Source organism: Hemiscyllium ocellatum, chromosome 41 (genome assembly GCF_020745735.1).
Source record: "Hemiscyllium ocellatum isolate sHemOce1 chromosome 41, sHemOce1.pat.X.cur, whole genome shotgun sequence".
NCBI lineage: Eukaryota > Metazoa > Chordata > Chondrichthyes > Orectolobiformes > Hemiscylliidae > Hemiscyllium > Hemiscyllium ocellatum.
In genome coordinates, this window is record NC_083441.1 from 5,711,926 (window position 1) to 5,724,532 (window position 12,607).

General features: G+C 59.0%; 1 protein-coding gene across 2 annotated transcripts in view; it reads left to right on the forward strand.

Annotated features, from left to right (window-relative positions):
• Positions 1 to 1,587: 1,587 nt before the first annotated feature.
• Positions 1,588 to 12,607, forward strand: part of spns1 (SPNS lysolipid transporter 1, lysophospholipid) — a 60,446-nt gene continuing 49,426 nt past the window's right edge. The window contains exons 1-6 of one of the 2 annotated variants that reach the window (XM_060853530.1): positions 1,588 to 1,918; positions 5,328 to 5,393; positions 8,396 to 8,532; positions 11,029 to 11,180; positions 11,401 to 11,467; positions 12,290 to 12,432. In XM_060853530.1, the coding sequence (XP_060709513.1) occupies positions 1,660 to 1,918; positions 5,328 to 5,393; positions 8,396 to 8,532; positions 11,029 to 11,180; positions 11,401 to 11,467; positions 12,290 to 12,432 (824 nt within the window). In that variant the 5' untranslated portion in view covers positions 1,588 to 1,659. Of the gene's footprint in view, positions 1,919 to 4,273; positions 4,298 to 5,327; positions 5,394 to 8,395; positions 8,533 to 11,028; positions 11,181 to 11,400; positions 11,468 to 12,289; positions 12,433 to 12,607 lie in introns of those variants that run through there. The other variant, XM_060853531.1, reaches the window with a different exon arrangement.

Sequence of the window (12,607 nt, forward strand, 5' to 3'; positions counted from 1 at the left end):
GTCCTCCCACCGTGTGGTGTCGCTGTGGGCTGGCAGTGAGGCCGGTCCTCCCAGTGGGTCCTCCCACCGTGTGGTGTCGCTGCGGGCTGGCAGTGAGGCCGGTCCTCCCAGTGGGTCCTCCCACCGTGTGGTGTCGCTGCGGGCTGGCAGTGATCCGGTCCTCCCAGTGGGTCCTCCCACCGTGTGGTGTCGCTGCGGGCTGGCAGTGAGGCCGGTCCTCCCAGTGGGTCCTCCCACCGCGTGGTGTCGCTGCGGGCTGGCAGTGATCCGGTCCTCCCAGTGGGTCCTCCCACCGTGTGGTGTCGCTGCGGGCTGGCAGTGAGGCCGGTCCTCCCAGTGGGTCCTCCCACCGCGTGGTGTCGCTGCGGGCTGGCAGTGAGGCCGGTCCTCCCAGTGGGTCCTCCCACCGTGTGGTGTCGCTGTGGGCTGGCAGTGAGGCCGGTCCTCCCAGTGGGTCCTCCCACCGTGTGGTGTCGCTGTAGGCTGGCAGTGAGGCCGGTCCTCCCAGTGGGTCCTCCCACCGTGTGGTGTCGCTGTAGGCTGGCAGTGAGGCCGGTCCTCCCAGTGGGTCCTCCCACCGTGTGGTGTCGCTGCGGGCTGGCAGTGATCCGGTCCTCCCAGTGGGTCCTCCCACCGTGTGGTGTCGCTGCGGGCTGGCAGTGAGGCCGGTCCTCCCACCGTGTGGTGTCGCTGCGGGCTGGCAGTGATCCGGTCCTCCCAGTGGGTCCTCCCACCGTGTGGTGTCGCTGCGGGCTGGCAGTGAGGCCGGTCCTCCCAGTGGGTCCTCCCACCGTGTGGTGTCGCTGTGGGCTGGCAGTGATCCGGTCCTCCCAGTGGGTCCTCCCACCGTGTGGTGTCGCTGCGGGCTGGCAGTGAGGCCGGTCCTCCCAGTGGGTCCTCCCACCGTGTGGTGTCGCTGCGGGCTGGCAGTGAGCCGGTCCTCCCAGTGGGTCCTCCCACTGTGTGGTGTCGCTGCGGGCTGGCAGTGAGGCCGGTCCTCCCAGTGGGTCCTCCCACCGTGTGGTGTCGCTGCGGGCTGGCAGTGAGGCCGGTCCTCCCACCGTGTGGTGTCGCTGCGGGCTGGCAGTGATCCGGTCCTCCCAGTGGGTCCTCCCACCGTGTGGTGTCGCTGCGGGCTGGCAGTGAGGCCGGTCCTCCCAGTGGGTCCTCCCACCGTGTGGTGTCGCTGTGGGCTGGCAGTGATCCGGTCCTCCCAGTGGGTCCTCCCACCGTGTGGTGTCGCTGCGGGCTGGCAGTGAGGCCGGTCCTCCCACCGTGTGGTGTCGCTGCGGGCTGGCAGTGAGGCCGGTCCTCCCAGTGGGTCCTCCCACCGTGTGGTGTCGCTGCGGGCTGGCAGTGAGGCCGGTCCTCCCAGTGGGTCCTCCCACCGTGTGGTGTCGCTGCGGGCTGGCAGTGAGGCCGGTCCTCCCAGTGGGTCCTCCCACCGTGTGGTGTCGCTGTAGGCTGGCAGTGAGGCCGGTCCTCCCAGTGGGTCCTCCCACCGTGTGGTGTCGCTGCGGGCTGGCAGTGAGGCCGGTCCTCCCAGTGGGTCCTCCCACCGTGTGGTGTCGCTGTAGGCGGTCTCCGCGCCCCTCTTTCCCTGACGCCGTCCCCGTGTGCCGGGGGGTGGGGAGGGAGGAGCCGGTGGGAACCGGGAGGATGAGCAGCCGTTACCCCCCGAGGCCGCTGCTGGCGCCGGCGGACGGTGTGGAGCCGGAGTCCCGGGAGGAGGAGGAGGCCGCGGCGGTGTCCCCCGGGGAGGCGGAAGCGCTGGTCCCCTGCTCCCCCGGGGCCGGGGCCGGGGCCGGGTCCCCGCGGCGGGCGGCTACATCCGGGTCCCCGCGGAGGGCGGTGCTGACGGTCTGTGTCCTTTGTTACATCAACCTCCTCAACTACATGGACCGCTTCACAGTGGCAGGTCAGCACCAGCTCACACCAGCACAGCACCAGTACACACCAGCACAGCACCAGTATACACCAGTACAATACCAGTATACACCAGTATAACTACATGGACCGCTTCACAGTGGCAGGTCAGCACCAGCTCACACCAGCACAGCACCAGTACACACCAGCACAGCACCAGTATACACCAGTACAATACCAGTATACACCAGTATAACTACATGGACCGCTTCACAGTGGCAGGTCAGCACCAGCTCACACCAGCACAGCACCAGTACACACCAGCACAGCACCAGTATACACCAGTACAATACCAGTATACACCAGTATAACTACATGGACCGCTTCACAGTGGCAGGTCAGCACCAGCTCACACCAGCACAGCACCAGTACACACCAGCACAGCACCAGTATACACCAGTACAATACCAGTATACACCAGTATAACTACATGGACCGCTTCACAGTGGCAGGTCAGCACCAGCTCACACCAGTACAGCACCAGTACACACCAGTATACACCAGTATAATACCAGTATAACTACATGGACCGCTTCACAGTGGCAGGTCAGCACCAGCTCACACCAGCACACCAGTACAACACCAGTACAACACCAGCACAGCACCAGCACAACACCAGTACACCAGTACAACACCAGCACAGCACCAGTACAACACCAGCTCACACCAGTACAACACCAGCACAGCACCAGTACAACACCAGTACAACACCAGCTCACACCAGCTCCTTTGTGGGCGGCACGGTGGCACAGTGGTTAGCACTGCTGCCTCACAGCGCCTGTAGACCCGGGTTCAATTCCCGACTCAGGCGACTGACTGTGTGGAGTTTGCACGTTCTCCCCGTGTCTGCGTGGGTTTCCTCCGGGTGCTCCGGTTTCCTCCCACAGTCACAAAGATGTGCGGGTCAGGTGAATTGGCCAAGCTAAATTGCCCATAGTGTTAGGTAAGGGGTAAATGTAGGGGTATGGGTGGGTTGCGCTTCGGCGGGTCGGTGTGGACTTGTTGGGCCGAAGGGCCTGTTTCCACACTGTAAGTCTAAAAAAAACACCAGCACAGCACCAGTACAACACCAGCTCACACCAGCACAGCACCAGCTCACACCAGTATACACCAGCACAGCACCAGTATACACCAGTATAATACCAGTATACACCAGTACAACACCAGTACAACACCAGTATAATACCAGTACAACACCAGTACACACCAGTATAATACCAGTATACACCAGTATACACCAGTACAACACCAGTACTACACCAGTATACACCAGCACAGCACCAGTATACACCAGTATAATACCAGTATACACCAGTACAACACCAGTACAACACCAGTATAATACCAGTATACACCAGTACAATACCAGTACACACCAGTACAGCACCAGTACAATACCAGTATACACCAGTACAGCACCAGTACAACACCAATATAACTACATGGACCCATTCACAGTGGCAGGTCAGCACCAGCACACCAGTACAACACCAGTATAACACCAGTACAACACCAGTATAACACCAATACAACACCAGTACACCACCAGCACACCAGTACAGCACCAGTATAATACCAGTATAACTACATGGACCGCTTCACAGTGGCAGGTCAGCACCAGCACACCAGTACAACACCAGTGCACACCAGTATAACTACATGGACCGCTTCACAGTGGCAGGTCAGCACCAGCGCCCCAGTATAATACCAGTATAACACCAGTATACACCAGTACAATACTAGTACACACCAGTACAGCACCAGTATACACCAGTATAATACCAGTACAATACCAGTACACACCAGTATAACTACATGGACCGCTTCACAGTGGCAGGTCAACACCAGCACACCAGTATACACCAGTACAATACCAGTATACACCAGTATAATACCAGTACAATACCAGTATACACCAGTATAACTACATGGACTGCTTCACAGTGGCAGGTCAGCACCAGTATAACACCAGTACAGCACCAGTACACCTGTACAATACCAGTTCAGCACCAGTACTGCACCAGTACACCAGTATAATACCGGTATAACTACATGGACCGCTTCACATTGGCAGGTCAGCACCAGTACAGCACCAGTATAATACCAGTACAACACCAGTACAGCACCAGTATACACCAGTACAACACCAGTATATACCAGTACACACCAGTACAACACCAATATAACTACATGGACCGCTTCACAGTGGCAGGTCAGCACCAGTACACTACCAGTACAATACCAGTACACACCAGTATAACTACATGGACCGCCAGCAGTACACACCAGTACACCAGCACTGCACCAGTATACACCAGTACAGCACCAGTATAACACCAGTACAACTACATGGACCGCTTCACAGTGGCAGGTCAGCACCAGTACAATACCAGTGTACACCAGTACAATACTGGTTCACAGTGGCAGGTCAGCACTAGTACAGCATCGGTACACCACCAATATACCACTGGTATAACACCAGTACGACACCAGTATAGCACCGGTAAAACACCAGTACAGCAGCGGTATAATACCAGTACAACACTGATATAGCGCCAGTACTCCGGTACGACACCAGTACAGCCCGGTATAACACCAGTACAACACTGATATAGCGCCAGTACTCCGGTACGACACCAGTACAGCCCGGTATAACACCAGTACAACACTGATATAGCGCCAGTACTCCGGTATAACACCAGTACAGCCCGGTATAACACCAGTACAACACTGATATAGCGCCAGTACAATACTAGTTCATCATCAGTATAACACCAGCACAGCCCAGTACAGCACCAGCACAGCAGCGCACTACAGGGGGTGGGGGGGGTGAAGGGAGGAGCAGGATTGTTGGAGTGGAGGGGAGTAGGAGTGAGGGAGGTGGAAATGTGGGGGTGGGAGGGAGGGGAAAGGGGGGTGGAATGGGGAGAGGGAATGCGGGGGAGGGGAAGGGAATGGTGGGGAGGGGGATGGGGGAGGGGGATGGGGTTGAGGGGGAATGGGGGAGGGGCGATCGAGGCAATGGAGAGAGAGGGTGAGTCGGGACAGAGTTTGGGGGGAGTGCGGTCGGGACAGGGAAGTGGGAGAGGGGCGAGATGCCGGGGTCGGCGTGGGTCTGTGGGGTTGCGTCAGGGGATGGGAGCTTGGGGCAAGGGCAATTGAGTGGGGGAGGGCGCTGAGAGGGAGAACCAGAGGGTGGGAGAATGGGGGGGAAGAGAGCAAGGGAAGGAGAGAGAGAGAGAGGACGCATCGTGAGTGGGGGTCACGGAGAGACGAGGGGGGAGAGAAGGGTTGAGGGAGAGCGGGCAGAGGCACAGGGAAAGGAGGGCAGTGGGGCTGAAGGGGGGAGAATGATCATGCACATGCTGTATCTGATGGCTCCGATACCTTCCCCTCAACAGGAGTATTGCCTGACATTGAGGAATACTTCGAAATCGGAGACAGCAGCTCGGGACTATTACAGACAGGTACGTTACCCACAGTCTGTAACTCCCTCCCGGGGAGCTGTTATTCTGTATATAAACCACCCCGAACCCCTCGATTAGATTCCAGTCTGTAACTCCCTCCCGGGGAGCTGTTATTCTGTATATAAACCACCCCGAACCCCTCAATTAGATTCCAGTCTGTAACTCCCTCCCGGGGGAGCTGTTATTCTGTATATAAACCACCCCGAACCCCTCGATTAGATTCCAGTCTGTAACTCCCTCCCGGGGGAGCTGTTATTCTGTATATAAACCACCCCGAACCCCTCGATTAGATTCCAGTCTGTAACTCTCTCCCGGGGAGCTGTTATTCTGTATATAAACCACCCTGAACCCCTCGATTAGATTCCAGTCTGTAACTCCCTCCCGGGGAGCTGTTATTCTGTATATAAACCACCCTGAACCCCTCAATTAGATTCCAGTCTGTAACTCTCTCCCGGGGAGCTGTTATTCTGTATATAAACCACCCTGAACCCCTCCATTAGCTAGTGGGTGGCACAGTGGTTAGCACTGCTGCCTCACAGCGCCTGAGACCAGGGTTCAATTCCCGACTCAGGCGACTGACTGTGTGGAGTTTGCACGTTCTCCCCGTGTCTGCGTGGGTTTCCTCCCACAGTGAATTGGCCATGCTAAATTGCCCGTAGTGTTAGGTAAGGGGTAAATGTGGGGATATGGGTGGGTTGCGCTTCGGCGGGTCGGTGTGGACTTGTTGGGCCGAAGGGCCTGTTTCCACACTATAAGTAATCTAATCTAATCTAATGTATCTGTTATTCTGTATATAAACCACCCTGAACTCCTCGATTAGATTCCAGTCTGTAACTCCCTCCCGGGGAGCTGTTATTCTGTATATAAACCACCCTGAACCCCTGGAGGAGCAAAGCACTGTCACAAAACAAAAACGTTTTCCCACAGCGCGCGTTGGGGTCAGTGGAACAGGGTTGGGAGGGTGAAGGAGGCAGGGTCTGTTCGGACTGGGACGACAGACTGGGTCTGTGATGGGATAGGCAGAAGGTGCAGGGTCACTGGGAGAACGGCGCAAGGGAAATCCTCACTTGGACAGCTGGTACTGGCCCAATGGGCCGAACGGCCTGCCTCTGGGCTTGCAGGCTAGCCTGCTTCCTGTGAGAGTGTGGGGGCTGTGCGACTGTGCTCTCAATGCTGTCATATGACTGCTTCACATGAGCCTCACATGACTCAGTGACTCACCGAGGAGCGACTGAACCAGCTGAGTGGGTGTCTGCAGCATCAGGAAAACAGCATTTGTTAACCCTTTCTCCGAGCTGGAAATGTGGAAAACTGAAATACTATAAACGGACTGACTCCCACAGCTACCTGGACTACACCTCCTCCCACCCTGCCCCCTGTAAAAACTCCATCCCATATTCCCAATTCCTTCATCTCCGCCGCATCTGCTCCCAGGAGGACCAGTTTCCAACACCGTACAGCCCAGATGGCCTCCTTCTTCAAGGACCGCAGATTCCCCCCAGACGTGATCGACGATGCCCTCCACCGCATCTCCTCCACTTCCCGCTCCTCCGCCCTTGAGCCCCGCCCCTCCAATCGCCACCAAGACAGAACCCCACTGGTTCTCACCTACCACCCCACCAACCTCCGTATACAGCGTATCATCCGCCGTCATTTCCGCCACCTCCAAACGGACCCCACCACCAGGGATATATTTCCCTCCCCTCCCCTATCAGCATTGCGCAAAGACCACTCCCTCCGTGACTCCCTCGTCAGGTCCACACCCCCCACCAACCCAACCTCCACCCCCGGCACCTTCCCCTGCAACCGCAGGAAATGCAAAACTTGCGCCCACACCTCCTCCCTCACTTCCCTCCAAGGCCCCAAGGGATCCTTCCATATCCCCAACAAATTCACCTGTACCTCCACACACATCATCTACTGCATCCGCTGCACCCGATGTGGCCTCCTCTATATTGGGGAGACGGGCCGCTTACTTGCGGAACGCTTCAGAGAACACCTCTGGGATGCCCGGACCAACCAACCCAACCACCCTGTGGCTCAACACTTCAACTCTCCCTCCCACCCCACCAAGGACATGCAGGTCCTTGGACTCCTCCATCGCCAGACCATAACAACAAGACGGTTGGAGGAAGAGCGCCTCATCTTCCGCCTAGGAACCCTCCAACCACAAGGGATGGACTCAGATTTCTCCAGTTTCCTCATTTCCCCTCCCCCCACCTTGTCTCAGTCAAATCCCTCGAACTCAGCACCGCCCTCCCAACCTGCAATCTTCTTCCTGACCTCGCCGCCCCCACCCCACTCCGGCCTATCACCCTCACCTTGACCTCCTTCCACCTATCACATCTCCATCGCCCCTCCTCCCTACCTTTTATCTTAGCCTGCTGGACACACTCTCCTCATTCCTTAAGAAGGACTTATGCCCGAAACGTCGAATTCCCTGTTCCTTGGATGCTGCCTAACCTGCTGTGCTTTAACCAGCAACACATTTTTAACCCTTTCTCAGGGCAGTGGCAGTGTCAGTGTCAGCGCTGAGGGTGCCCCGCACTGTGGGAGGGTCAGCGCCGAGGGAGCCCCGCACTGTGGGAGGGTCAGCGCCGAGGGAGCCCCGCACTGTGGGAGGGTCAGCGCCGAGGGAGCCCCGCACTGTGGGAGGGTCAGCGCCGAGGGAGCCCCGCACTGTGGGAGGGTCGGTGCTGAGGGAGCCCCGCACTGTGGGAGGGTCAGCGCCGAGGGTCAGCGCCGAGGGAGCCCCGCACTGTGGGAGGGTCGGTGCTGAGGGAGCCCCGCACTGTGGGAGGGTCAGCGCTGAGGGAGCCCCACACTGTGGGAGTGTCGGCGCCGAGGGAGCCCCGCACTGTGGGAGGGTCAGCGCTGAGGGAGCCCCGCACTGTGGGAGGGTCAGCGCTGAGGGAGTCCCACTCTGCCCCGTTGGGACCCACCTGTCCTGTACCCTCACAGTTTCCTGCTTTCTTCCTCCCCGCCCCCCCCTTCCTCGGCAGTCTTCATCTGCTCCTACATGGTGCTGGCCCCCATCTTTGGTTACCTGGGCGACCGCTACAACAGGAAGTGGATCATGAGCAGTGGCATCCTGTTCTGGTCGGTGATCACCTTACTGAGCTCCTTCGTTCCCAAGAAGGTAAGTGGCGTTGGCTTGGAGCCGGGACAGGGAGTTCACCGCCACCCTCCCAGCCCCCGGGACGTCACATCCCCCCTTTTCCCAGACCCACCCACCTCCCAAACGTGACGCCCCCCGCCCCCCCCCCCCCCCATCCGAGCTGCACCTGGTGAGTTAGACTCCATCTCCCCAAGCCCCGCGATCCCACTGTCTCCAGCACCCTCATTCTTCCGGGACGTCCACTCCCGCGCTCTCTCTCCCTCCCACAACACCCCTCTCCCCTCCCCCTCCCCCGGCGGCTACAGCAATGCACGTCACTATATAAATCCCGTTGAAACCGTACAGGCGTTTCTGACTTGGCCTCCTGTCCTTCCGAACCGCACCCCTGATAGTCTCCGACACCTCCACCGGATCCTGCCCCTGAGCAAGACCGCCCCCCACCCCAGTCTGTCCACGTACCCCTCAGGGGTCTGAGCCTCCAGCCCAGGCAACCTCCCGCTGCACCTTCTGCAGGACTATCACACCCCTCCTGTCACATGGATCCCAGAACGGCACATAACAGTCAGCCTTTGATTCCAGTCTGTAACTCCCTCCCGGTATCTGTTATTCTGTATATAAACCACCCTGAACCCCTCGATTAGATTCCAGTCTGTAACTCCCTCCTGGGGATCTGTTATTCTGCATATAAACCACCCTGAACTCCTCGATTAGATTCCAGTCTGTAACTCCCTCCCGGGGTGCTGTTATTCTGCATATAAACCTCCCTGAACCCCTCGATTAGATTCCAGTCTGTAACTCCCTCCCGGGGTGCTGTTATTCTGTATATAAACCACCCCGAACCCCTCGATTAGATTCCAGTCTGTAACTCCCTCCCGGGTATCTGTTATTCTGTATATAAACCACCCCGAACCCCTCGATTAGATTCCAGTCTGTAACTCCCTCCCGGGTATCTGTTATTCTGTATATAAACCACCCTGAACCCCTCGATTAGATTCCAGTCTGTAACTCCCTCCCGGGGAGCTGTTATTCTGTATATAAACCACCCCGAACCCCTCGATTAGATTCCAGTCTGTAACTCCCTCCCGGGTATCTGTTATTCTGTATATAAACCACCCCGAACCCCTCGATTAGATTCCTGTCTGTAACTCACCCTTGTTAGGTTTCTCTTTATTCTGCTCACCAATGCTTTCTCCATTCTCCATTCTTTGCTGAGCACCCCCCAATAGCTCGCTCTCTTTTATATTTTTTGTCCGCCCCTCTTCGTGAGCTGTCTGTACCTGCCACAGTACGGAAACAGACCCTTCAGCCCATCGCCGACCATTACCCGCCCAAACCGGGTTTCCCCCCTCCCTCCCGTTCACCAGCACGTGGTGCATAGCCCCGCTCTGCCTGGCGTGTTCTTCGCCCTGACCTGTCTGCCCCTCGATAGGCAAGGTTCTCCTTCGTCTGCGCGCCAACGTACTCGCTCTCCGCTCGCTCGTTTTCCTCCTTCGGTACCTCCCGCTTCCACCCGGTGGGATCTTCCCGATCCGAGTTACGATGGCTGTCTCCCGGGATGCCCGTTTGGTCAAGAGATCGTCCCTCCCTCCTCGCTGCGATAATCGGTTCTCCGGTCGAATCTCCCGGTGCACGAGGAGGCCGTTCGAACCCAGCGGCTCCGTCCCGGCTCCCGAGAAGGAACCACCCAGCTCAGTCCCGCTCTCCCGCCCCCGGATCTGTCTAACCTCATTGCTCTGGAATTCCTACCCCACTACCAGGAAGGGCATTTCCAAGTGTCAACCGCTCTCCGGAGCGAAGAGCTGTGTCCACGTTCTCGCTGGCAATCTTGAGATCACGACCCCCCTCCCCCCAGGTCTCTGACTGGGGGAACCCAACAGAATATCCCCCTTGCCCTGTTGGAAGTGTTGGAACACCTCACTCAGGTCTCCTACTGACCTTCGCCGTCGCAAGGCCAGTCAGCCTGATTTCCTGAAGCGGCCCTCGTATCTGAAAAAATCCCCCCTCCTGGTCGCAGCATCGTTCCAGTAAACCTCCAGAGCGCAACTCTCTCCAGGATTTCAACAACCCCCCATCTGTAAATGAGCTGCCCCTGAAAACTGAGCGCGCTCAGTATTGCCCGACCTCCGACCTCTTCCTCAGCGGCAGGCGCCCAGAGCATTCAGGCTGCCCCATCTCGAAGCCAAGGTTGACGTGACACGTCGTGCCGACCTGTGTCCTCAGCTCGGCTCGTCGTCCCACCCCCACAAGCGTTCGGTGATTTGCACGTTTCGGGGGTCTCGTGTCTTTTTGCCTCTGCGTCGGCTGAATCCGGGCGTTCCTCCCTTGGCATCTGCTGTCGGTTTGCCCACGCAAGCCCGTCTCTGCGTGGGCCAGCCTCACCCCGCGGTCGCTCGGAGCGCGCGCGCGCGCTGCGTCGTGGATGTGTTCGGTGTCTACGGTGAGGCGGGGACGGGTGCGCCCGTGTCTCTCTCTTTCTCCCCCCCACCAACTCCCTCGCCTCCTCTTTGCCTCCCGCAGTTTTTCTGGGCGCTGCTGCTCACCCGCGGGCTGGTGGGCATCGGGGAGGCCAGTTACTCCACCATCGCCCCCACGGTCATCGCCGATCTCTTCGTCGGGGACTTGCGGAGCCGCATGTTGTCCATCTTCTATTTCGCGATCCCCGTCGGCAGGTAAGGATCGGGACAATCTCCGCGTGTTTGGGTGAGAGGGGAGTGGGGTCTGTACTGTGTATCTATCTCGGCGTTTAGTCTGGCCCACCGTTGCTCCCAGATGGACAGGGGTCTTTCCCCTGTGTTCCGGATGGTGAGGGAGGTGCGTTACCTTGGGAGTGTGACCCTGTCTCCGTTGGTTGTGTATTTTAACCCTTGGTGTCTGCGCTTTGCTCTCCAGTGGCCTGGGCTACATCGTGGGTTCCAAGGTGACGGACCTCACTGACGACTGGCATTGGGCGCTGAGGGTGAGTCAGATCCTTTATCCGGGCGCCAGCCACTCAGAGGACACTCATCCCTGATTCTCACGCCGTCCCAGGACGGGGAGAGGGCTCACCCGTACAGAATCAATGTGGTATTCTCTCAGCGCTGCCTGCTCCCTCGGCGCTGACCCTCCCACAGTGCGGGGCTCCCTCGGCGCCGACCCTCCCACAGTGCAGGGCTCCCTCAGCGCTGACCCTCCCACAGTGCGGGGCTCCCTCAGCGCTGACCCTCCCACAGTGCGGGGCTCCCTCAGCGCTGACCCTCCCACAGTGCGGGCTCCCTCAGCGCTGACCCTCCCGCAGTGCGGGGCTCCCTCAGCGCTGACCATCCCACAGTGCGGGGCCACTTCGGCGCTGACCCTCCCACAGTGCGGGGCTCCCTCGGCGCTGACCCTCCCACAGTGCGGGGCTCCCTCGGCGCTGACCCTCCCACAGTGCAGGGCCCCCTCAGCGCTGACCCTCCCACAGTGCGGGGCTCCCTCAGCGCTGACCCTCCCACAGTGCGGGGCTCCCTCGGCGCTGACCCTCCCACAGTGCGGGGCCCCCTCGGCGCTGACCCTCCCACAGTGCGGGGCTCCCTCCGCGCTGACCCTCCCACAGTGCGGGGCTCCCTCAGCGCTGACCCTCCCACAGTGCGGGCTCCCTCAGCGCTGACCCTCCCACAGTGCGGGGCTCCCTCAGCGCTGGCCCTCCCACAGTGCGGCGCTCCCTCGGCGCTGACCCTCCCACAGTGCGGGGTTCCCTCGGCGCTGACCCTCCCACAGTGCGGGGCTCCCTCGGCGCTGACCCTGTTTCTTGTCTGTGTAGGTGACTCCAGGCCTTGGCCTTGTTGCAGTGGTTTTGCTTGTATTCATTGTACCAGAACCACCGCGAGGAGCAGTGGAGCGACGGTCCAAGCGAGCGCTTGTGAACACTTCCTGGCTCACCGATGTCAAAGAACTTTCCAAGAAGTAAGAGGCGTCTTCACTCTTCTCACTCCCAGAGAGGAAAGGACAGTGTATCTAACACACCCCGGTCCCAGAGAGAGAGAGAGAGGGGAAAGGACAGTGTATCTAACACCCCCCGGTCCCAGAGAGAGAGAGGGGGAAAGGACAGTGTATCTAACACACCCCGGTCCCAGAGAGA